The sequence below is a fragment of the Equus przewalskii genome, chromosome 6 (assembly GCF_037783145.1).
Source record: "Equus przewalskii isolate Varuska chromosome 6, EquPr2, whole genome shotgun sequence".
Classification (NCBI taxonomy): Eukaryota; Metazoa; Chordata; class Mammalia; order Perissodactyla; family Equidae; genus Equus; species Equus przewalskii.
The window spans coordinates 79,543,570-79,571,171 of NC_091836.1; the positions used below are offsets into that span (position 1 = coordinate 79,543,570).

Genomic DNA, 27,602 nt, shown 5'->3' on the forward strand with positions numbered 1-27,602 from the left:
TGTACATCTTTTTCTATCTCATACATTTTAACACATATTCTGATGAATGACTGTGGCACCACAAATTCAGTCTCCTATTGATGGATGTTTAGGTAGTTTCTAATCTTCCGCTATGAAAACCCTTTTACATGTATATGTATAAGTAACTATACAGATCAGTTTGTTCAGGATAGTACCAGTTTATGCACGTTTTCTAATTTACTATCTTTCACTCTCAAAAGCATTCGGGTCTGAATAATAAACATTTATCCTAGTGTCTGTTTAGCTACAGGACAAACTGCTAGAAATGAAATTAGGCAAGAACTACCTCCGATTAAACCTTCCAGGATATTTGTTACCAGAACTCACCCCACATTAGAAAGTTGGTATTAGAAAAAGATACCAAAATATGTATTAGCTCTGCCTGAGACGTGTAGGCAATATAGTTAGATTACAGCAATTGCAGAAAAGGATAATCAAAGGCATGATTCAGGTTCAAGTACAAAAGACTCACAGAAAAGTGCTACCATCACTTTCCGGAGAAAACAAAACACCCAAAGAACCAAAACGGAATCTTACAGAAACATCTGTAGTAAGGGGACCACAAACACAGGAAGAAATGGAAGAAAACTAACTGGAGCTGAAATTAGGAGAAAATTAGCATGAAGAATACCATGTTGTATTTTCTGTGACACCAAATGTGTGGGTGTTTTTCCAACGCCAACTGGGCGTCCAACAATTCAATTCAATTCTGACACCAACTACCCAGAGTTAGCACAGACACCATAGGTCAAGAGCTCAGGGCTCAGCCACACAAGACTGCCCTCACTTCAGATGCTGGCTGCAAACTGGGTACCCAGGCTATCCATAGTTCTGCCTGCTGGCTACAAATGCAGGGGTTCAAATGACCACCTCCCTCAGGTTCAATAATTCACTAGAAGAACTCAGGAAAACACTTTACTTACATTTACCAGTCTATTATAAAAGATACACCTCAGGAACAGCCAAATGGAAGAGATGTATAAGGCAAGGTATGGAGGGAGGGAGTGGCACAGAGCCTCCATGTCTTCTCCAAGCACACTACCTTCCCAGCTCATCAGTGTGTTCACCAACTCAGATCTCCAAACCCTTTGTTTACTGGTTTTATGGAAGTTTCATTAGGTAGGCAGTTGGTGACTGAACTCAATCTCCGGCCCCTTTCCCTCCCTGTGATGCTGGAATTTCCAATCCTCTAATCACATGGTTGGTTCCTCTGGCAGACCAGGCCCCTCCCTGAAGCTATCTAGGCCCCCTAAACCCATAAACCTTCCCATTAGCAAACAAGAGATAGTAAATTCCAAAGGTTTCAGGAGCTCTGTGCCAGGAATTGAGACAAAGACTAAATATTCATTTTTCATTATACTACAAAGACTGAATTAGTGATGTCTAAAAATAAAGTGGTCAAGAAGAATTAAGATAAAGGAAAGGATCTTTGAAGTCAGCAAGAATACTGTGGCAGAGGAAAGGTAGTTGTTCACTAAATCTGCTGCACTCTTCTCCTAGGCACGCATCTAGGCTTTATTTGCCAAATTCCTCTTACAGTTAACTGTGGCTATACAACTAACTCCTGATAAACGGAATAAAACAGAAGTGATGTATACAGCCTCCCAGCCCTACCCCATAAAACCCATCTTTACTATCCTACATGCTTTCTCTTACTACTCTGTCAACTGAATATTGATGCCCAAGATGACCATGAGAAGCACACTTTGAAGACGGCAAACCCCACTGCCACCAATTAGACTTTATGCAAGTAAGAAGAAAAGAACTCCTATCATGCTAGCCACTAAGGTTCATCTACAGAACTATTATAATAGCTAATATTACATTAATGAATTCAGAAAATATTAATAAACATCAACTTTGCAACTTCGGAATGGGAAGGAAATAAACTATACTTCAGAATAAACCTGAGATGTGGGTGAGATGGGTGTATGAGATGAGAGTGGATAGCAAGAAATCAACACTATAGTTTATTAAAATATTAATAATCACCTGATAATCATCCTATAAGAAAAGTAATATTATCAGAATGGGTAAGTTAACTTTGCTCAAGGTTTTAAAATTCTAGATACCATTTCTTTCCACTGTACCACACTAGACCCTTAAAGAAATGGAGATAGCAAATGAAAAAGGATCATTTGAAACATTTTATAATGAAGAAGAAATAGGATAATAGATAAAAGAGATACAGTCAAGAAAAGATTTTTTTAACTGATATTAAGGATACTTGGGATAAATGAAAGAGTAGAAAAAGGAACTAGAAGTTAAGAAGCGTAGAATAACCCATAGCAGTGAGGTGATAGACAATTACATGAGAGATGAGTAGCAGTCTTCCACGTGGTAAAGGGGGCCAGGCTACTTGCAAACAGCACGAATTTGCAGTAGGTTAGGCTGTGTAGTTCTACATCTTCCTCAGGAAGTTCTTTACCACCTCAAAGCATCAGATGTAGCAGAACTCCAGCATGGCAAGCAAACTTGTCTAAGATGGTTCTGAAAGCAGTGCTAAAGGAGGAGACCATGGAGACTGGTAGGTGAAGATTCTCTAGCACAACTGAGGCTTTCAATGCATTAGCAAAATAAGCAGAAGTGTAATTAACTGAAAGACACAGGATAACAAACGACTTTGGTGAGCACGGAGGAACGTGAGAAGAATAACACCAAGATTGATGATACTCCATCTCAGAGATGTTGAGAGAATCTACTATCTCAGATGCACCCTCTAGACTCCAGCAGGTTCCAACCTGCCATGTGGTTTTATTACTTCAAAGGGACAACTGTATGGAGTAGGAAACAAAAACATGAGCTCAAACCACCACTTTCCAGCTTAAATCCCATCTATATCCACTTGCTTTGGTGTGAACATAACTTAAAAAGTCCTTTTTGTTGTACTTAGTATGTTTTAAAAGCCACATCTTCATACTTCATAGCAGTATTCTTATATGTTCAGCCTCAGCTCTACGCAAAATCAAGAGTCCTTCCAAACGTCCTTTAACCATCTTTAAAACTGAATTCATCACCAAGCACCCTACCTCAGTACAGAGGCGTTAGATGTTACCTATATTATCTTCCATAGGTATCTTTTATAATTATATATTTATTTTTAGCTGTATTCTTATATTTCTCAAATCTTTCTAGCTGGCAAATTACCTTGCCTATCTTTATTCTAAATAATTACTTACACAGCTGGCTTTTTATACTCACATGCAGGAACCTACATTTCTAGCTAGTATATTTCATCTTCTTAGATAAAGGACCTGTAACTCCAGCCTTTTAAAATCTTTGTGAACCCTGATTCTGTCATCCAGTATGTTCACTACCTTTCTCATTCTCCTTTCCTGAATATTCCTCTACAAAGAGGGGAGAAAATTCTCTACCATCCTTTCTACACTCAGTTTCCTGACCAAACGGTATTTATAGCTAGGTCAGATGGTTGCATTCAAGACACTCTAAATAGCGTAAAGAATTAAAGCATTAGACTTACTTCTCTGCCCTCAAATAGCATCCCATATTATGGCTACTTCTCCTATACTAAAACTGCAGAATGTTGAATACAAGATTTTTTTCCCTCTTCTCCCCAATCTACACTTATAATTATAGAAAACTGGATTCATATTGAAGACGGTCAAATCAGTAGTCTACAATTTAAATAAAAGTATTAATTTCTTAAGAACCTCAAATTTAGAAATTCTAACTAAATGTTTATTCCTCTTTTACTCAAGCCACAACATTTTTTTATCACAGCACTTTAAGTCTTCTAAAAGAATTAGATGGATCTACAAATGCCTCAGTGCAGGTTCCCTAGAAAAGATTACGGCACATTTCTTGAATTATGATATAAAAAAGATTCACTTCTGAGACAGAGCATCTTTAAAAAGAGCTAGTGCCAAAACAATACTATTTTGCTCATGTCCAAAATCTAGCCAATAAAAACATTTGTTCCCATAATCAGAAATAGACTGTTAGCCATAGAATGCCTCTGCAAAACAATTCTTAAACTTTCTTTGAAATATTGTCACTAAAATTAACTGAAACTTTATTTATATGACTGTCTGTGGTTTCCATGTATGCCTAAAAAGCACAAGAAAAAGATAAAAATATCCCAGAATTGGAAAAGCAGTCATTATGTTTGGTTTAGCTTATTTTCATATTTTTATTTTTAAAATCCATCCAAATTAAAGTTCAGCATTTCTCAATAGAATAAAAAAAAAGAAGGCAATTTCTTTACATAAAAACAGAAAGAATAAATTCAGCATCCTCTAAATTAAATTTTGGATTTGACTTATTAGTGAATGAATGCCTAAAATCCTTTCCTACAAGTCATAAAGTTTAGTCTTTAGGATGAATACAATTATCTTTCATTTAGAAATTAAATACATCAAATATATGCTGTCTGGGAAGGAGACATGGCCAACAGAAAGTAATTTCAATATAATATTATGCTCTAAAGCCAGATTTGCCCTCACATAAAATAAATACGTAAAGTTGGTTTCTATTCAATAACACAGCATTCTTTTAATATTTCTGAACCTCAGTGCTTCCAAATTATAGAACTCCGTTTTCAGATCCTGCATTTACACTAAAATACAAATGATAACCATAGCTTAAAAGTGTCACTCTCAGAATGTTCTCAGATCTTGGCTGAGACTAAGAGTTAAGGGGCCAGCCCAGTGGCGCAGCAGTTAAGTGCGCACGTTCTGCTTCGGTGGCCCAGGGTTTGCCAGTTCAGATCCTGGGGGCAGACAAGGCACTGCTTGGCAAGCCACGCTGCAGTAGGTGTCCCACAGATAAAGTAGAGGAAGATGAGCACGGATGTTAGCTCAGGGCCAGTCTTCCTCAGCAAAAAGAGGAGGATTGGCAGCAGATGTTAGTTCAGGGCTGATCTTCCTCAAAAAAAAAAAAAAGAGTCAAAAGACCTGGGTTTGAATCCTAGCTCTACTGCATTTTAGCTATTAGACCTTTCTGAAATTGTGTAAACTTCCTAATCCTCATTTTACTTATCTGCAAATAAGATACACTACCACCAATCATCCAATTTATGTGAGTTCATCCTAGCCTATCAAGCCTATACAACTGTTACCTATTACATTAACATTATATGCTAAAGGTTGTTCCACTACCTTAGAAGGAGTTAGATGTTTTTTCCCTGTAAATCAACAGAAAAGGGTCACTACCACTCTGGAATCAACAAACCACTTAGGGACTGGGCCAGATCACCTTCAATTAGACTAAAATCTTATTAGGCCTATCTCTGGTCTCGAAGCTACAGGAGTTACTCTAGATTACACAGTATTTCACAGTTATCCAAGTTATTGCTGTTCATATGCACGATACTTGCACATCTCTAATACATGAAATATAGCACAAAGCAATCAATAATAAAAAGACAAAAATTTAACAATTAATGATACTATTATGTTTAAAAAATGGGCTTTGATAGATGTTAGATAAACAAATTTATTTTGTATTTGACAAAGCACAATAGACATTACAGGATTAAAACTGCTATCAATTACAGAAAAGTTAAAAGGAAAAGAAAATTTCCAACATAATCCCACAGATCAGATATTCTTTACACATTAATCTAGCTCAAAAAATCTTGAAATGTTTTGCTCAGAATCCGTCAAAAACTCATCTAGGAAAATCTTAGGTGAGGAAAAATTCTGTCTACCTCTTGGCACCTCCATTTTACTAATTGAGCAGCACTTGACTCTACATGTTATTGGAGAGACATGTCAGCACTTGAACATGGGAATGTTGTCAAACAAAGAAAATAAACCATTCACTAAGTAGTAAAATCACTATGTGTTTCTCCTTCACTATTGGAAAAACATCAGAGGCATCACAGTATCTAAGCCCTTGGCTTTCAAATCACAAACCTTATCCCTTTTCAGTCACGGCTAAACAGCTGGTGCCAAATCATGATCTCTCCCTGCGCCAATAACCTCTGTTGTTCTTGAAATTATGAAGGTGGTTCACTGTTCCTATTGTCAAATTGCTACAGTTTACATCCCTCCACACTCTGATGGGAGGGAAGACAGGAGTTCACAAAAAGTTCTACAATGTCCCCAGCACCAAAATCGTCCTCCTTCATTCAACACTAAAAGGATGCTGAAACAGGGTTTAAAGGCTTTAATAGTACAAATAGCTGTGTATTCACACCATAAGGCCAATTACTAGTACTTGCAGGTATGTGGGGGAGAAGAGAAAGGAATCCAAAGGCTCTCCAAAAAGTTACTTTTCTTGGATCCTCGCATTCTTCTCCCATTTTTTTTTTTTATTAAGATTACGATAGATTACAGCCTTGTGAGATTTCAGTTGTACATTATTGTTAGTCTTGTTGTGGGTACACCACTTCCCCCTTTGTGCCCTCCCCACACCCCTCCTTTTCCCTGGTAACCACCGATCAGTTCTCCTTGTCTATATGTTATCTTCCACCTATGAGTGGAGTCATATAGAGTTCGTCTTTCTCTGTCTGGCTTATTTTGCTTAACATAATACCCTCGAGGTTCATCCATGTTGCTGCGAATGGACCAATTTTGTCCTTTTTTATGGCTGAGTAGTATTCCATTGTGTATATATACCATATTTTCTTTATCCAATCATCAGTTTCTGGGCATTTAGGTTGGTTCCATGTCTTGGCTATCGTAAATAATGCTGCGATGAACATAGGGGTGCAAAGGACTCTTGGGATTGCTGATTTCAGGTTGTTAGGATAGATGCCCAGTAGTGGGATGGCTGGGTCATAAGGTATTTCTATTTTTAACTTTTTGAGAAATCTCCATACTGTTTTCCATAGTGGCTGACTTCTCCCATTTTTAATACCAAAATTCAAAATTTACCTTCCCTGTGGGTCTACAGAACCCACAGTCTTCTTTACACAGCTGGATTATAGCAATTAAAATTAAGCATTCTGCAATGTATCTTTTATTCTCAGAGAAGCAGAAATCAATAGTTATTAGCTAGAGTGAGAAAATTCACAATTTTCAACATCAGTTTTATTCCTAATGGATATTTCTGATCCATGCTAACAAAAGAATGAACAATTCCTCCTCTGGGGGAGGTGCTGCAAGATGTTGAACAGCAACAACGACAATAATAATAATCAACTAGCTATCTCATTTATTGAGAACTTATCCTGTGGAAGACATGGAGCTAAGCATTTTACATGTATTTTTTTTCCCATTTTATCTTTACAACAACCCCACGAGATTAGTATTGTCATTATCCTCATTGTACAGACGGACTCGGCAGCTCAAAGAAGTTAAGTAACTTGTCAAAAGTCATACCACGGAGCTGGGACTGCGACCCAGGAAGCCTCCTCCAGAGCCTGCACTCTTCACTATCATATTAGACCAAATGTTCTCTCCATGAGAACTGGTTTGAACAACACTTCTCATATGTGTGGATGTATACACACACACACAATATAAATAAATATACACACACACTCACGCACACACTAGTATGTTTGAGAACCAAACTTTATAGTCATATTGCAAAATACTTTAGTGATCATCTTTCCAGTCCCTCATTTTACCATCATCAATCCACCAACAGATACAATGTCCAGGCCATCACAAACTATGCTCAACCATTAAATTCCTTTGAAATGACTGACAAAAATAAAGCAGTTGAATTGCATTATTACAAAGTGTCCTACAGATCCTACAGCTAACAACAAAGAATTCAGATTTGTGATTTTAAGACCAAAGTCAAACCATGACTCATCACTTTGACTGTTTTTGGTTTAGTTTTCACTAATACAATAACCTGAAAATTTTCAGGAAAAAATCTAATATTTCTTTAGTGACACACTATCACTGAAGCTACTAGGCTAAGATCTTGACTAAAGAATTAGAGGAATTTTTCATCTTCCAAGTACATAAAGATCATCAATTTCATCTTTAATATTAGAGAGAAGATTAAGTGGGAAACAGAAGAGCAAAACAGACCTTCTAGAATCAACATATTCAAAGATTACTGTACTTGGGAGGACATTATTTCTAGTAACGTTATAGTTAAATCACAAAATTATTTAACAGTAACTATAACATAAATATAACCATAAACATAACATAAAAAGAAAAATACCACTCTAAAAGCACAATAATGCAACACCAACTTACCAATTCAATTCCCTGTGGAAAAGGTGTATCATCCCAGTCCTTCTGTGGAAATCTCTGGATTATTTTCCCCAGACCTGCTCCTGACCCTATTAATAAAATCAAAGTGAACTGGTTATACAGTACTAAAAAACCTGAATACTCACTATATTAATACTTATTTCTAAATGAGTATTTGTTGAATAAATTGACATACTGACTAAACATTTTCAAGTTTTAAAAGGCATGAAAGTATTTACCTTTTAAACATAACACCAAAACGACAGGCAATCCCCATCCTACAGACTCTGAAAAGAGTGACAATATGAAAAGCTAAGAAAAACAGACAGAGGCACTGAAATCTAGTCTCTAACACACCATGGGAGTAACTGTCCTTTGTTCCCAATAAAGAAAGCAATCTTCTCATTATCTCAAGTTAAAACTTAAAAAGAACTTTTCTATGGAGTCAAAATAATATTTTAAGTGACAAATGTTAGTACTAAGCTTCAGTTAAGGATTATAAGCACTGTTACAGGTAAAATAAAGACTTTTTAGAGTGGCCTCGGAAGTTGACCATTGTATATGCAAGGTTTTTCAACATCAGCACTATTGACATTTTGGGCTGGACAATTCTTTGTGCTTTGTTGGGAGGTGAGAGAGGGGTTGTCCTGTGCATTGTAGCTTGATTAGCAACAATCGTTAGCTCAACCCACTACATGCTAGTAGCACCCCACCATCGTCAAGTTGTTACAACCAAAATGTCTCCAGACATTGCCAAATGTTATTCCGGCAGGGGCAAAATTGTTCCTGGTTGAAAATCACTGGTCTGTATCATTGTTGTTATAAAATTATCCTATGATACTAAGGAATGATCAACTTACAATTGAAAATCAGGATGTAATCTGTGAATAACTTGAGGATGAAAAACATGTTAGATCTAAATTGATTTTTGCCATACTTTTTAAAGAGCTTCATGCGCTTGCATATGCTGCATGTTGTCCCAGCTCACTTTGAAATGAAAGCAACATCATTCTGATTATTTGTACATGTAACTTAAGAAAGCCTTTAACACCTGATTCAGTTTGTTAATACACATTTTAAAAAATCATCCACTATCATCTCTCACCCTCATCCCTGTGAATTCAATTTCCCCTTTGCCCTTCACCTAACCTTCAATCACTTTATGGCCAAATTTTTACCTTTAAAAGACAAATGGAAAGTTAAAGTTGTTTTACTGACCAACTAGTCTGTGTTCTAAAACTAAGGTTACTTTTGAAAAAGGCAAAATAAAATAAAAACATTCTCAATTAAAATGAACAGTTGCTGCAATAAAGTAACTCCTCATATATCCATCATTATAGGGGAATGAAGGGTTTCATTAAAAGTAAACTAAACTAAAAGTGGTTTATGACAGGCACTCATTTTTCAAAATCTACCTCAAGTATCACCACCTCTGACATCCCAAGCAGAGTTAATTCAACAAATTGCTAGGTACTAGAGACACACAAATGAAAAAGACAGGGCCCCTATCCTCAAGGAACTCACCATCTAATAAGAAACAGACAAATGAACTGATAATTTCAGTATATAATGGTAAGTACAATGATAGAAGGGAACCTAACCTAGCAGAGACAATCAAGGAAAACCTTCTAAAACTAATGACAGCAGGCTTTTTCTTTCTTTCAGTAACATCTTTGTATCCCCAAGCAGCCTGTATCTGAATGCTGGACACTTAGTTCATAATGAGTTAAATGTTTATTTTAATAAATTTATTAATATTGAAAGAAACTGTTTTAAGATTACATCTCCCTGTCTTTTTAAACAGAGATAAATGTATGTTATTTATCTCATCATATTTAACCAGGTGTCCCTAAATTGTTTCTTCAGTTCTGAAAGTCATACCTAATGTATTATGGTTCAAAAAATATTTTATCATATTCATTTTTACTAATTATAAAAATAATAAAAGCTAACTGCAGAAAATTTTTTAAATACATAAAAATATAAAGAAGAAATCAGGGGCTGGCCCCATGGCCAACTGCTTAAGTTCGCCCAGTCTGCTTCGGCGGCCCAGGGTTTTGCCAGTTCAGATCCTGGGCACGGACATGGCACTGTTCGTCAGGCCATGCTGAGGTGGCATCCCACATGCCACAACCAGAGGGACCTACAACTAATATATACAACTATGTACTTAGGGGATTTGGGGAGAAAACGCAGAAAAAAAAAAAGATTGGCAACAGTTGTTAGCTCAGGTGCCAATCTTAAAAAAAAAAAGAAAAAAGCATCGATAATCCCACACCTGCAGACAATTACTGTTAACATTTTGGACTATTTTATCCTAGGCTTTTTTGTACACATGTATTTTTTCCCACAGAACAGAGATCATACTAAATTTAACTTTATATATTGGCTTATTAGCAATATTTTACAATGGTCTTTAATCCTGTAAGTACATTTTCTAGTTTCTCACTATTATAAATAATGCTATAAAAAAGCATCTTTCTATGTAAATCTTTATCCTCATCTCACTTTTCTTAAGAGAAATTCTTAGATATATAACTACTGGGTCAAAGAGTATCAAAATTTTAAAGACTCACACAAAGCCAAAGGGCCCACCAGAAAACATTTAACAGTTTTTTTACATTCTGTGTGTAAGAATGAGACTGGCGGGGCTGGCCCCGTGGCCGAGTGGTTAAGTTCGCGCGCTCCGCTGCAGGCGGCCCAGTGTTTCGTTGGTTCGAATCCTGGGCGCGGACATGGCACTGCTCGTCAGACCACGCTGAGGCAGCGTCCCACATGCCACAACTAGAAGAACCCACAACGAAGAATACACAACTATGTACCCGGGGGCTTTGGGGAGAAAAAGGAAAAAATAAAATCTTGAAAAAAAAAAAAAAGAATGAGACTGGCATTGTCACTACATCTTTACCAACAATTGTTATTTTAAAAATTTGTTTGTTTTAATTACCACCAATTTGAGAGATGAAAAATTTCTCTTAGGCAGGAGCATAACTTTCAAAAGTTCTTTAGAAGCAACATATTATTTACTGACTTCACAATGATAAGCAGTGTTTCAATAACATGAAAACTTAGTTTGAAACGCTGACATAACATTTATAAATGCACAGAGAAATGATTCATGAGTGATAAGACTTTCAGTTAGATGATAACGCTATTTGAAAGTGAAAATTAGGTTAGAAAGCGGCAAAAATAAAAATGGTAAAGTGATTACTTCAATGCAAATAAAATGTGGAAAGAGCTACAATAACTTGGTTCCAAATATAAAATACATAAATTGCTGCAGCTAACAGCTTTTGTGGAACTTCTGAAAGTATCCTACTTTTAAAAAGTAAACAAACATTTTCTGATTCTTGTTTCCTTATTTTTAAGTGTTCAGTCTGAATGTTTAAACTTATTTTCCAAGTTTATTCTATCTGATAACCATTCTTAAAGACTGTACTGGTCGTATTTAAGAATGCTGAGGGGCCGGCCTGGTGGCACAGTGGTTAAGTGCACACATTCCGCTTCGGCGGCCCGGGGTTTCCCAGTTCAGATTCCGGGTGCAGACATGGCACCACTTGGCACGCCATGCTGTAGTAGGCGTCCCACATATAAAGCAGAGGAAGATGGGCATGGATGTTCGCTCAGGGCCAGTCTTCCTCAGCAAAAAGAGGAGGATTGGCAGCAGTTAGCTCAGGGCTAATCCTCCTCAAAAAAAAAAAAAAAAGAAAAGAATGCTGAGAAGATGATATTTTGCACTGAAAAGCAAGTTACAGTGAGGTAAGACTTTTTTAGAGTTAGATGTCTACACGTGGACTGACCCTTATGTCCAGAGGTGAAGTAGGTCATGTCAATCCGAGTAGCAGCTCCTATCTGTACTACATATTAAATGAGGCTGGGTGACTGGGTAGGGAGGGGGAGAAATTCCTCAAAAGAAAGGGGACCACCTCCTAGAAAGGAGAGGTGGTAGGCAGACAAAATTGTGATTGTCCACTGCATTGTACTTAGCTAAATTTGGAAAAGGAGGGGGTGGTTATTAGTCAGTGCCCTCACGTTTTTCCTCCCAGCCCCTACTCTCCCACCCCATCACAAATCAAGAAATATGATGACCAAATGGAGTTCAGATATAAAAAAGGGGACTGTCAGCAGGACATCAGTATATGTGCAAATGTCTATCTTTGAAATATATATATATGCTAGACAAACTGCCCAAAACAAATTTAGGAAGGGTGAGGAAATACTGGCCTGGTCAGGCATCCTTTTCCCTCCTTTATGTTTGGTAACTCACTTTCCCTTGGGTCTTGGTAGGGCTGTCAGGCTACCCAGCGCAAGCATAAGGATTAGCAAGTGACCTAGGATGATCCAACCACCCATCAGGCCCCTGCCAAAGTGACTGCTCTAGCCTTGGCCAACGACCCCAGAAGAGTCAAACAGTATTCTCCGGGGTTGCTAACCAGTATGCTTTGGTGTGGAGTTGCCAGTAGATATGAGGAAGAAGTACTCTGCAGAAGAACTGAAGAATGAATAGAGGTTAATCAGGTGGAGAAATTTAACACTCTGCTCTACCCAAAACAGGATGCTTGATATTTACTGATTGCAGCAATTGGCAAAAATTATGTGAGTGCCTTCTGTGTGTGCTCAGCGTATAGATGTACAAAGTATATACTGCTTGGTTTAACACAGGCTCTGAACTTTGAGAAATGCTACTCTAATACATAATCCACTAAATCTTCTTCTATGATATGTTTATCTAAACAAATATATCAGAGGTTATCTATACTAGTTTTATGCTGTCCATCTGCTCACATCTCCTACTACTGAAAATGGCATCACCCACAGTTCAAGGAAGGACAGCAGTCAGGTTCAGGGGCAAACAATCCTACCATTCCTCTCATTAGCCAGAGGGAAATTACCAAATCATTCATTTGGTTATTACATTTACTGTTACCTGTCTGTCTGACCTGACTAGAATGAAAACAATTATTTTTCGGCCTGCTTTGTTTACTGATGTATCCCAGGCACTTACATACCACAAATCCTGGTATATACTAGATACACCAAATATATACTACAATTCCTGGTATATTTTAGATGATAAAATACTCATTGAATAAATAAATGGGACTATTAGGTGGGCAAGGGCATCTATAAACTGACAAGCAACTTATGACCAGAGTGACTGGCTGTAAAAAGTATCCTAGACAAATCAAAGTCCTCTGCTGGGGAATTTTACACAGAAGAAAATGAGAGACTAAAGCAGCCAAAAAGATGTATCAAGACTCGCTATGATGTGAAGAAACCTCAGACAACCAGAGCGGGTAATGTGTAAAACCACTTATGGAACAGCAGAAACTCTAGGTAGAGACTTGCCGTAGAAACAGGTTAACAGTACAGACATGTAGAAAGAAGCAGAGATGCCCCAGAGGAAGGCTGTGCAGCTGTCTAAGTTCTAAGCCCAGTAAACTCGCAGCACTGCAGCATCTGTCATCAAACTTCTGAGGCATTCTCACGATCTTCCGCCCTCGTAAGCTAGAACGGGTCTGTACTCCTTTTCACTGAAGAGTGCAAATTAGAAGACACTGTAAGAAGCACCCTGGTAGATTAAGTTCTTTCAAACTGGAGAAGGGTCTGGAAACAATCACATAAAAACGAGATTTAGTCAGAAGTACTAAAAGAAATGATCATAACTGGAGTTTTAATATAAGCTACCAGTTTTTGTGGTCTCCAAAACTAGGCAGAATGATAAGAGGACAAATCCAGAAAACCTGACAAGTAGACTACTACAGTAATGTGTTTATTCAACAATAACACTATGCCAGGCCTTGTATTAGGTGCCAAGGTGAGAAAGATAAAACATGCTGTGACAATATTTAGGACTTGAATTGAGGTTCTTGAAAGGCAACTAAAAGGGCAGATGTAAGCACAGTATAACAACAGAGCAAAGATTAGGAAAGAAAACAATATTGTTTGGAAATCAGGTGATGAGTCTAACAAAACCAGGAACAGAAAAACTGAAAAATTCCACATTTTGGAATAGGGATATTTCTTTTCTCTATTTTGACAAAAGAGCAGCATCATTTAAGTACAATGATGAGAACTGTAAGCTTTTGAAAACCCAAATAAAATAACAAGTAATGAATATCCAAAAGAAAAATCTTAAAAGCAGACGTTCTTTCATGTTTTAAAAAGAAATTCAAAGTTGTCTAAAAGCGCGTGATGCATGCATGATGACATCTCACAGCGACTTTTTATTTTAGATGATTTACAGTGATGTGCTGTATAAAAACGCTTCAGACAATGGAAGACCACATATACTGATACTGGCTCAACACAAGGTTAACATAAGGCAAGCCATATTATAGAAAGGAAACCATATTGTAACTTTAAATGACCTCTAACTAGCCCAGACATGCTCTGTAGATTTTGTGGTCCTTCCCAGCTGCTTTAAGATGATAACTTTGTTCTTTTGAGTTCCTTAGGAATGTGATGACCCCCAGGCAGAGAGCCTATGCTGATAGCCATCATCAATGACAACTAAAAGATCAGGGGATAGGGCTGTTGCTTCATTCCAAACAAAGGACTATCAGGAACTGGGACCAGATGTCTGTCCCCACCCAGAGATCAGCCACCACCCCTACCTGGAGAATAGCCCCATATATAACTGGCCTGTAGTCTTTGTTCTGTGAGATGGTTCTTTCAGACATGAGTTGGCCATCTTCCCTCTTGCTAGCGAGCTGTAATAAAGTCCTTTCTCTCCTACCACCCTGCCTCCTGACTATTGGGGTATCTTGCAGCAAGCAGACGACCCCTCCTTGGGTGGTAACAATTCAACAGTGGTCCCTTAAGATTAGTACCATACAGCCTAGGTGTGTAGTAGGCTATACCATCTAGGTTTGTGTAAGTACTGTAGGGGAGAAAGAAATTTTCCTCTACCCTTGTAGGTTCTTCCAGCTGGTCTAAGAATTAAATTAACATGAGACAGATTAATAGGAGAAAAACAAAAGTTTATTAACATGTATACATGGAAGAAACCCAGGAAAATCAAGTAACTCACCAAAATAGCCAAAGCCCTCAGCTTAAATATCACTCCCAGCTAACGACAAAAGAAGATGTTGGGGATAGGGAGAGTCAGGGAATTTAAAGGGAAATAAGGCAATTCACAGATAGGTGAAAAGAAGCAAACATTTGGAAAACAAGTGTTTGGGCACACAGAAGCAGAACAGAGAGGGGAGCCCAACAAACAGACTTTTCTAGGTTCCTCCCTGTCTAGTTCATGTTATGCTAAGGTGATAGCTTGCTTCCTGAGACAGGTTTTTTTAATCTGAATTCTTTTAGGCAGTGAGGGGGACGATAACAAGAAAAACTTTGAGACTTTTATTTCTTAAAAATAATTAGCCTAAAATAATCCTCATGTTAAGTAGACACATTTTGGGGTGGCAAACTTTGTTCCCCATCAGTACACGCTATGACGTTTGTACAATGTTGAAATCACCTAACGATACATTTCTCAGAACATATCCCTGTCGTTAAGTGACACATGACTGTATACACTTAGCAAACTTTATATTCATTCCACATTTAGTACAATAAAAGTAGTCATGAATAACTGTGTGAATCTAAGTATGGACTTTCTGACTGGCTAACACATTGCAAATATACACACCAAATAGACTAAATTTATTATTATTACTTGCAAAGGCAGAAGCTTCTTTAGCTCTATTAATACTGAAGGGTATTTAGTTGCCTTCTCTGTCTGGCTTGTCTCACTCAGCACAATGCTGAGATGTGGGGACAGGAAGAGACTGGAAGAAGTACAGACATTCAGCTATAAGACGAAGGTCTAGAAGGTCTGCTCAACATCCATTTCTTTTTTTTGTTTTTTTTAATTTTATTTTTTTCCTTTTTCTCCCCAAAGCCCCCCGGTACATAGTTGTATATTCTTAGTTGTGGGTCCTTCTAGTTGTAGCATGTGGGACGCCGTCTCAGCGTGGCCCGACGAGCAGTGCCATGTCCGCGCCCAGGATTCGAACCAACGAAACACTGAGCCACCTGCAGCGGAGCGCGCCAACTTAACCACTCGGCCACGGGGCCAGCCCCTCAACATCCATTTCTGATAAAAATTCTCAACAAAGTGGGTATAGAAGAAACATACCTCAACATAAAAAAGGCCATATAAGACAAACGCACAGGGGCTGGCCCCGTGGCCGAGTGGTTAAGTTCTCGCGCTCTGCTGCAGGCGATCCAGTGTTTCGTTGGTTCGAATCCTGGGTGCGGACATGGTACTGCTCATCATACCACGCTGAGGCGGCGTCCCACATGCCACAACTAGAAGGACCCACAACGAAGAATCTACAACTATGTACTGGGGGGCTTTGGGGAGAAAAAGGAAAAAAGTAAAATCTTTAAAAAGAAAAAAAAAAGACAAATCCACAGCTAACATCATACTCAATGTTGAAAAGCTGAAAACGTTTCCTCTAAGATCAAGAATAATTCAAAGACACCAACTCTCCCCACTTTTATTCAACCTAGTATTGGAAGCCCTAGCCACAGCAATTAGGCAAGAACAGAAATAGAAGGCATCCAAATCAAAGAGGAAGGAGTAAAATTGTCACTATTTGCAGATAATACAACATTATATGTAAAAAACTCTAAAGACTCCACCAAAAAACTATTAGGACAAATCAATAAATTTAGTAAAGTTGCAGGATACAAAATCAGTATGCAAAAATCTGTTGCGTTTCTACACACTAATAACGAACTATCAAAAAGAAAAATTAAGAAAACAATCCCACTGACAATTACATCAAAAAGAATAAAATACCTTGGAATAAATTTAACCAAGGAAGCGAAAGACCTGTATACTGAAAATTATAAGACACTGATGAAAGATATTGAAGACGACACAAACAAATGGAAAGATATTCCATGCTCATGGATTAAAAGAATTAATATTGTGAAAATGTCCATACTACCCAAAGCAATATACAGATTGAATGCATTCCCTATCAAAATTCCAATGGCATTTTTCACAGAAATAGAACACAATAATCCTAAAATTTGTATGGAATCACAAAAGACCCCAAATAGCCAAAGCAATCTTGAAATATAAGAACAAAGCTGGAATTTATCAAAACAGTATGGTCCTGGCATAAAAGCAGATACATAGATCAAGGGAACAGAATAGAGAGCCCAGAAATAAACCTAGGCATATATGGTCAATTCATTTGCAACAAAGGAGCCAAGAATACACGATGGAGAAAGGATAGCCTATTTAATAAGTGGTGGTGGGAAAACTGAACAGTCACATGCAACAGAATGAAACTGGACCACCATCTTATACCATACACAAAATGAATTATATGAATTACAGACCTCAACATAAAACCTGAAACCATAAAACTCCTAGAAGAAAACAGAGGCAGCAAACTTCTTGACAACATTCTTGACGACAATTTTTGGGATTTAACACAAAAAGCAAAGGCAACAAATGCAAAAATAAACAAGTGGGACTGCATCAAACTAAAAAGCATCTGCACAGTAAAGGAAACCATCAAGAAAATGTAGGGACTGTAACCCCATGGCCGAGTGGTTAAGTTCGCATGCTCCGCTTTGGCGGCCCGGGGTTTCACCAGTTTGGATCCTGGGCAGAGACATGGCACCGCTCATCAAGCCATGCTGAGGAGGCATCCCACATAGCACAACCAGGGGTACCTACAACTATAATATACAACCATGTACTGCGGGGCTTTAGGGAGAAGAAGGAGAAAAAAGGATATTGGCAACAGATGTTAGCTCAGATGCCAGTCTTTAAAAAAAAAAAAGAAAGAAAATGTAAAGGCAACTTACCAAATGGGAGAAAATATTTGCAAATCATGTATCTGATAAGAGGTTAACATCTGAAATATATAAAGTACTCATACAACTCAACAGCAAAAAGACAACCCAATTAAAAAATGGGCAGAGGCGGGCAGCAGACAAAACTCTCTGTCTGCCATTAGCGGAGGGGCCATGCCCAGCTCTCAACTCTGGGAAAGTCCCGGAGAGAATCCCAGAGGGCGGGGCGACCCGCAGCTGCCGTTGCCCGCCCCGTGGGACTAGGGATTGACGTAGACCTCGGAGAGGACTGGGGCTGGGGGAAGTTTCAAAGGCCGGCTCTGCGCCCCAGAGGGGAAACTCCGGAGTTCCGCCCGGGCAGCAGACAAAACTCTCTGTCTGCCATTAGCAGAGGGGCCACGCCCAGCATTCACGGCTCTGGGAGAGTCCCAGAGAGAATCCCAGAGGGCGGGGCGACCCCCAGCTGCCATTGCCCACCCCGTGGGGCTAGGGATTGCCGGAGATCTCGGAGAGGACTGGGGCTGGGGGAAGCTCCAGAGGCCCGCTCTGCGCCCTGGAGGGGAAGTTACAGAATTCTGCCCGGGCAGCAGACAGAGCTCTCTGTCTGCCATTGGCGGAGGGGCCACGCCCAGCACTCGGCTCCGGGAAAGTCCCAGAGAGAATCCCAGAGGGCGGGGCGACCTCCAGCTGCCATTGCCCACCCCGTGGGGCTAGGGATTGCCGGAGATCTCGGAGAGGACTGGGGCTGGGGGGAGTTCCAGAGACCCAGCTCCGTAGCCTAGGGGGAAACCCTACAGGCTCACAGCAGCCTTAGGGAAAGCCTCTGCACAGCAGCAGTAGAAAGCACCCAGCCGGCAGCCACAAGGCTGGAAGACCCCAGGGCAAAAGCAGCATAGCTAGGTGAACTAACCACAGACTGTAGAAGATGCCAATAGCTCTCCTGCGACCCATAAAGGACAAGTGAGATTTTGTGGGTGCCGACAGCAACGGAGCGACAAATATAAGTGATCCCACCCCTGGCTGCTGGAAAAGCCCATAACACCGTTGCAGACCCCAAGGAGGGAGCACATCTAGGTGGGCTGCAACAGTAGGCACCAGCAGCTTGAAGCCCCCCTGTGACGGCCCCCACGGCAGAGGAGGGAATCCAAAGGACCACTGTGACTACGAGGAGGGGCCCAGGCCCAGTTAGCAACTGCGGACAGGGTTCCTGGTTGGTGCAGTATAAATAGCTGCTCCCCCACTGCAGCAGCTGAAAAAAGTGAAAGGAGCAACTAAACTCTATCTCCATGCGGAGGCACAAATCAACAACATCAAGCAATATGAAAAAATACATTAAATCTCCAGAACAGAAAGAAAGTAACAAATACACAGAAAACAATCCCAAAGAAAATGAGATATATAACCTAAATGATGATGACTTCAAAACAGCCATCATTAAAATACTCACTGAGTTAAGAGAGAATTCTGACCGACAACTCAACGAGTTCAGGAGCTATGTCACAAAAGAGTTTGATACGATAAAGAAGAACCAAACAGAAATACTGGAAATGAAGAACACAATAGAGGAGATTAAGAAAACTCTAGATGCTCTGAACAGTAGGGCCGATAATATGGAGGAAAGAATTAGCAATTTGGAAGATGGCAATATAGAATTGTTGCAGGCAGAGGAGGAGAGAGAAGCAAGACTAAAAAGAAATGAAGAAACTCTCCGAGAATTATCAGACACAATTAGGAGATGCAACATAAGGATTATAGGTATACCAGAGGGAGAAGAGAAGGAGAAAGGGGCAGAAAGCCTATTCAAAGAAATAATGGGTGAGAACTTCCAAAATCTGGTGAGAGAGATGGATCTTCAGCTGACAGAAGCCAATAGATCTCCAAACTTTATCAATGCAAGAAGACCAACTCCACGGCATATAGTAGTGAAGCTAGCAAAAGTCAACGACAAGGAGAAAATATTAAGGACAGCCAGGCAAAAGAAACTAACCTACAAAGGAACCCCCATCAGGCTATCAGCAGATTTCTCGGCACAAACTTTACAGGCTACAAGAGAGTGGAATGATATATTCAAAAATCTGAAGGACAAAAATCTACAGCTGAGAATTCTCTACCCAGCGAAAATATCCTTCAAATACGATGGAGAAATAAAAACTTTCCCAGATAAACAAAAATTAAGGGAGTTCATTGCCACAAAACCTCCTCTACAGGAAATCCTCAGGAAAACCCTCATTCCTGAAAAATCCAAAAAAGGAAAGGGGCTACAAAACCAAGAGCAGAGGAGATAAGTAGAAGGACAACAACAGAGAGTAGCAGCTCTACATCAGAACAGATTAAACCATGGGACGAGAAAAAAAGGAAATTGAAGAAAACCGGAAAACAAGACACAAAATGGTAGTGGTAGGCCCCCACGTCTCAATAATCACTCTAAATGTAAATGGATTGAACTCCCCAATCAAAAGACACAGAGTGGCAGGATGGATCAAAGAACAAGATCCAACAATATGCTGCCTCCAGGAAACACACCTCAGCCCCAAAGACAAACACAGACTCAGAGTGAAGGGATGGAGAACAATACTCCAAGCTAATAATGAACAAAAGAAAGCAGGTGTCGCTATACTAATATCAGACAAGGTAGATTTCAAAGCAAAACAGATAAAGAAAGATAAAGAGGGACAGTATATAATGATAAAAGGGACTCTCCACCAAGAAGACATAACACTTATAAATATATATGCACCCAACACAGGAGCACCAAAATTTGTAAAGCAACTCTTAATAGAACTAAAAGAAGACATCAACAACAATACAATAATAGTAGGGGACCTCAACATACCATTAACACCAATGGACAGAACATCCAGACAGAAAATCAACAAGGAAATAATAGAATTAAATGAAAAATTAGACCAGATGGACTTAATAGATATATATAGAACACTTCATCCAAAAACAGCAGGTTACACATTCTTCTCAAGTGCACATGGAACATTCTCAAGGATTGACCATATTTTGGGAACCAAAGTAAACATCAATAAATACAAGAGAGTTAAAATAATATCAAGCATCTTTTCTGATCATAATGCTATTAAACTAGAAATCAACTACAAGAAAAAAGCAGAGAAAGGTGCAAAAATGTGGGGACTAAACAACACGCTTCTCAACAAACAATGGATCATTGAAGAAATTAAAGAAGAAATCAAATTTTATCTGGAGACTAATGAAAATGAGAACACGACATACCAAATCATTTGGGATGCAGCAAAAGCAGTCCTAAGAGGGAAATTCATCGCAATACAGGCTCACCTCACTAAACAAGAAAAAGCTCACATAAGCAACCTCAAACAACACCTAACAGAACTAGAAAAAGAAGAACAAACAAAGCCCAGAGTCAGTAGAAGGAGGGAAATAATAAAAATAAGAGCAGAAATAAACGATATTGAAACAAAAAAGACAATAGAAAGGATCAATGAAACAAAGAGTTGGTTCTTCGAAAGAATTAACAAAATTGACAAACCCCTAGCCAGACTCACCAAGAAAAGAAGAGAGAAATCACAAATTAATAAAATTAGGAATGAGAGAGGAGAAATCACAACAGATACCAATGAAATACAAGAGATCATAAGAGAATACTATGAAAAACTATATGCCAACAAATTGAACAACCTGGAAGAAACGGACAAATTCCTAGACTCCTACAATCTCCCCAAACTGAATCAGGAAAAAATGGAGAATCTGAATAGGCCAATCACAAGTAAGGAAATAGAAACGGTAATCAAAAACCTCCCGAAAAATAAGAGTCCAGGACCAGACGGCTTCTCTGGAGAATTCTACCAAACATTCAAAGAAGACTTAATACCTATTCTCCTCAAACTGTTCCAGAAAATTGAGAAAGATGGAGAACTCCCTAACACATTCTATGAAGCCAACATCACTCTGATCCCCAAACCTGACAAGGACAACACAAAGAAGGAGAACTACAGGCCAATATCACTGATGAACATAAATGCAAAAATCCTCAACAAAATTTTGGCAAACCGAATACAGCAATACATCAAAAAGATTATACACCATGATCAAGTGGGATTTATACCAGGGACACAGGGATGGTTCAACATCCGCAAGTCAATCAACGTGATACACTACATCAACAAAATGAAAAACAAAAACCACATGATCATCTCAATAGATGCAGAGAAAGCATTTGACAAGATCCAACACCCATTTATAATAAAAACCCTTAGTAAAATGGGTATAGAAGGAAAGTACCTCAACATAATAAAGGCCATATATGACAGACCCACAGCCAACATCATACTCAATGGACAAAAACTGAAAGCCATCCCTCTGAGGACAGGAACAAGACAAGGGTGCCCACTTTCACCACTCCTATTCAACATAGTACTGGAGGTGCTGGCCAGAGCAATTCGGCAGGAAAAAGAAATAAAAGGAATCCAAATAGGTAACGAGGAAGTAAAACTCTCATTGTTTGCAGACGACATGATCTTATATATAGAAAACCCCAAAGAATCCATAGAAAAACTATTAGAAATAATCAACAACTACAGCAAAGTAGCAGGGTATAAAATTAACATGCATAAATCAGTAGCATTTCTTTACACTAACAATGAACTAACAGAAAAAGAACTCAAGAACTCAATCCCATTCACAATCACAACGAAAAGAATAAAATACCTTGGGATAAACTTAACCAAGGAAGTGAAGGATCTATACAATGAAAACTACAAGACTTTCTTGAAAGAAATTGACGATGACATAAAGAGATGGAAAGACATTCCTTGCACATGGATTGGAAGAATAAACATAGTTAAAATGTCCATACTACCTAAAGCAATCTACAGATTCAATGCTATCCCAATCAGAATCCCAAGAACATTCTTCACAGAAGTTGAACAAACAATCCTAAAATTCATATGGGGCAACAAAAGACCGCGAATTGCTAAAGCAATCCTGAGCAAAAACAAAGCCGGCAGAATCACAATCCCCGATTTCAAAACATACTACAAAGCTACAGTGATCAAAACAGCATGGTACTGGTACAAAAACAGGTGCACAGATCAATGGAACAGAATTGAAAGCCCAGAGATAAAACCACACATCTATGGACAGCTAATCTTCGACAAAGGAGCAGAGGGCCTACAATGGAGAAACGAAAGTCTCTTCAACAAATGGTGCTGGGAAAACTGGACAGCCACATGCAAAAGATTGAAAATTGACCATTCTTTTTCACCACACACCAAAATAAACTCAAAATGGATCAAAGACCTAAAGATTAGGCCTGAGACAATAAGTCTTTTGGAAGAGAATATAGGCAGTACACTCTTTGACATCAGTTTCAAAAGAATCTTTTCGGACACTATAACTCCTCAGTTGAGGGAAACAATAGAAAGAATAAACAAATGGGACTTCATCAGACTAAAGAGCTTCTTCAAGGCAAGGGAAAACAGGATTGAAACAAAGAAACAGCACACTAATTGGGAAAAAATATTTACAAGCCACTTATCTGACAAAGGGTTAATCTCCATAATATACAAAGAACTCACACAGATTAGCAACAAAAAAACAAACAACCCGATCAAAAAATGGGCAGAGGACATGAACAGACATTTCTCAAAAGAAGATATCAATATGGCCAATAGACACATGAAAAGATGTTCATCATCGCTAATCATCAGGGAAATGCAAATCAAAACTACACTAAGATATCACCTTACACCCGTTAGATTGGCAAAAACGTCCAAAACCAAGAGTGACAAATGTTGGAGAGGTTGTGGAGAGAAAGGAACCCTCATACACTGTTGGTGGGAATGCAAACTGGTACAGCCACTATGGAAAACAGTATGGAGATTTCTCAAAAAGTTAAAAATAGAAATACCCTATGACCCAGCCATCCCATTACTGGGTATCTATCCTAAGAACCTGATATCAGAAATCTCAAGAGACCGTTGCACCCCTATGTTCATCGCAGCATTATTTACGATAGCCAAGACGTGGAACCAGCCTACATGCCCAGAAACTGATGATTGGATAAAGAAGATGTGGTATATATACACAATGGAATACTACTCAGCCATAAAAAAAGACAAAATTGGCCCATTCACAACAACGTGGATGGACCTCGAGGGTATTATGTTAAGCGAAATAAGCCAGTCCGAGAAAGACGAACTCTATATGACTCCACTCATAGGTGGAAGTTAGTATATTGATAAGGAGATCTGATCGGTGGTTACCAGGGAAAAGTGGAGGTGGGGGGAGGGCACAGAGGGGGAAGTGGTGTACCCACAACATGACTAACAAAAATGTACAACTGAAATCTCACAAGGTTGTAATCTATCATAACATTAATAAAAAAAAAAAAAAATGGGCAGAGGATCCGAATACATATTTTTCCAAAGAAGATATACAGATGGCCAACAAGTACATGAAAAGGTACTCAACACCACTAATTGTTAGGGAAATGCAAATTAAAACCACAATGAGATATCACCTCACACCTATTAGAATGGCTATTATCAAAAAGACAAGAAATAATAAGTGTTGGCAAGGATGTGGAGAAAAGGAAAAAGTAAAACCCTTGTGCTCTCTGGTGAGAATATAAACTGGTGCAGCCACTGCTATGAAAAACAGTATGGCAGTTCCTCAAAAAAATTAAAAACAGAAGTATCTGATTCAGCAATCCCATTTCTAGATATTTATCCAAAGAAAAGGAAAACACTAACTTGAAATGATAATATGCACCCCCACATTCACTGCAGCATTATTTACAGTAGCCAAGATAGGGAAACAACCTACGTGTCCATTGACAAACGAATGGATAAAAGAAAATGTGAGATATATACATACAAACACACACACACACATATATGTGGCAGTGTTCCACATAGCACATATACATGTGTGTGTGTATGTATGTATATATATATATATATATAATAGAATATTATTCAGCCATAAGAAAGAATGAAATCTTGCTATTTGCAACAACATGGGATGAACCTTGAGGGCACCATGCTAAGTGAAATAAGTCACAAAGAGAAAGAAAAATACCATGTGATCTCACCTATATATGGAATCTAAAAAAATTAAAATAAACCAAGCTCAGAGATATACAGAACAGACTGGTGGCTGCCAGAAGCAGTGAGTGGGGGAAATGGGTGAAGGGGATCAAAAGGTACAAACTTCCAGTTATAAAATAAATAAGTCATGGGGATGTAACATACAGGATAGTGACTACAGTTAATAATACTGTATTGCATATTTCAAAGTTGCTAAGACAATAAATCTTAAAAGTTCTCACAAGAAAATAGACTTGGGCTGGCCCCGTGGCCGAGTGGTTAAGTTCATGCGCTCCGCTGCAGGCGGCCCAGTGTTTCGTTGGTTCGAACCCTGGGCGCGGACATGGCACTGCTCGTCAGACCACGCTGAGGCAGCGTCCCACATGCCACAACTAGAAGAACCCACAACGAAGAATACACAACTATGTACCGGGGGGCTTTGGGGAGAAAAAGGAAAAAATAAAATCTTTAAAAAAAAAAAAAGAAAATAGACTTATTGTAGTGAACATTTTGCAATACATACAAATGTCGAATCACTGATGTGTACACCTAAACTGACAATGTTATATATCAATTATATCTCAGTAAATAAATAAATAAATATAGTATCAAGACAGCACAACCAAAGTGGCATAATGACATAAAGACCAATGGAACAGAACAGAGAGCCCAGAAATAAACCCTTACATATATGGTCAAATAGTCTTTAACAAGGGTGCCAAGGTCACGCAATGAAGAAAGAATAGTCTCTTCAACAAATGGTGCTAGGATAACAGGATACCCACATGCAAAAGAATAAAGATGGATGCTTACCTTACACCATATACAAAAATTAACTCGAAATGGATTAAAGACCTAAACCTAAGACTTGAAAGTGTAAAACTCCTAGAAGAAAACAAAGGAGAAAAGCTTTGTGACATTAGATTTGACAATGATTTCTCAGATATGACATCAAAACACAGGCAATAAAAGTAAAAATAAACAAATGGGACTAAACCTAAAAACTGGGCAGCAAAGGAAACAATCAATACAGTGGACTCAACCTGAGGAATGGGAGAAAATATATGCAAACCATATATATGATAAGAGGTTAATATCCAGAATACATAAAGAAATCCTACAACTCAACAACAAAACCCAAATAATCCAATTCAAAAATAGGCAAGGGGGGCTGGCCCAGTGGCCAAGTGGTTAAGTTAACGTGCTACACTTCAGCGGCCCAGGGTTTCACCAGTTAGGATCCTGGGCACTGATGTGGCACTGCTCATCAGGCCATGCTGAGGCAGTGTCCCACATAGCACAAGCAGAGGCACTCACAACTAGAATATACAACTATGTACTGGGGGGCTTTGGGGAGAAGAAGAAGAAAGAAAGAAAAAAACAGATTGGCAACAGATGTTAGCCCAGGTAACAATCTTAAAAAAAAAGCAAGGACTTAAATAGACCTTTTGCAAAGATATACAAATGGCCAACAAGCATATTCAAAGATGCTCAACATCACTAATCATTGGGGAATTACAAATCAAAACCACAAAGAGATATCACCTCACACAAGTTAGGATGGTCACTATCAAAAATCCAGAAAATAATATTAGTGAGGAGGGAACAAATTGGAACCCATGCACACTGCTGGTTGGAATGTAAAATGGTACAGCCCTTAAGGAGAACAGGATGGAGACTCCTCAAAAAATAAAAGTAGAATTACCATAGCCAACAATCCTACTTCTGGGTATACATTCAAAAGAATTGGAAACAGGGTCTCAAAGAGATATTTGTACACCCATGTCCACTGAAGCATTATTCACAACAGTCAAGAGGTAAAAGCAACCGAAACATCCATTAATAGATGAATGGATAAAGAAACTATGCTATAGGGGCTGGCCTGGTGGCACAATGGTTAAGTTCACATGTTCCACTTCGGTGGCCCAGGGTTTGCCAATTCGGATCCCGGGTGTGGACCTACACACTGCTTGGCAAGCCATGCTGTGGCAGGCGTCCCACATATAAAGTGGAGGAAGATGGGCACGGATGTTAGCTCAGGGCCAGTCTTCTCCAGCAAAGGAAAAAAAAGGAGGATTGGCAGCAGATGTTAGCTAAGGGCTCGATCTTCCTCAAAAAAAAAAGAAAGAAAAAAGTGTTATATGTATGCAATGGAATATAATTCAGCCTTAAAAAAGAAGTAAATCCTGCCATATACTACAACACAGATGAACTTTGAGGACATTAGGTTAGGTAAAATAAACTAGTCACAAAAAAGGACAAATACTGCATGATTCCACTTAAAGTACATAAAGTAGTCAGACTCTTAGAAACAAAAAGCAGGACGGTGGTTGCCAGGGGCTGGTGGAAGGGGAGAATGGGGAGTTATTGTTCAATGGATACAGAGATTTAGTTTTACAAGATGAAAATGTTCTATGGATTTGTTGCACAACAACGTGCTGTGGTATATATATGGCAGTTAACACTACTGTACTATATACTTAAAAATGTTTAAGATGGTAAATTTTATGCATTTTTTACCACAATTAAAGAAAAAAGAGCACAACCAAATACTAATGGACAACATTTACAA

At 38.7% G+C, this 27,602-nt stretch overlaps 1 protein-coding gene across 8 annotated transcripts in view; it reads right to left on the reverse strand.

Annotated features, from left to right (window-relative positions):
• SBF2 (SET binding factor 2) overlaps positions 1–27,602 on the reverse strand; it is a 473,818-nt gene that overhangs the window by 371,477 nt on the left and 74,739 nt on the right. For 3 of the 8 annotated variants that reach the window (XM_070626328.1, XM_070626326.1, XM_070626324.1), the window contains exons 2-3: positions 8,384–8,431; positions 8,148–8,233 (exon numbers count right to left, since the gene is read on the reverse strand). The exons of 2 other annotated variants lie outside the window; for them this stretch is intronic. In XM_070626328.1, the coding sequence (XP_070482429.1) occupies positions 8,148–8,233; positions 8,384–8,431 (134 nt within the window). The remainder of the gene's footprint in view (positions 1–8,147; positions 8,234–8,383; positions 8,432–27,602) is intronic. 3 more of the 8 variants (XM_070626327.1, XM_070626325.1, XM_070626323.1) reach the window with 1 other exon arrangement.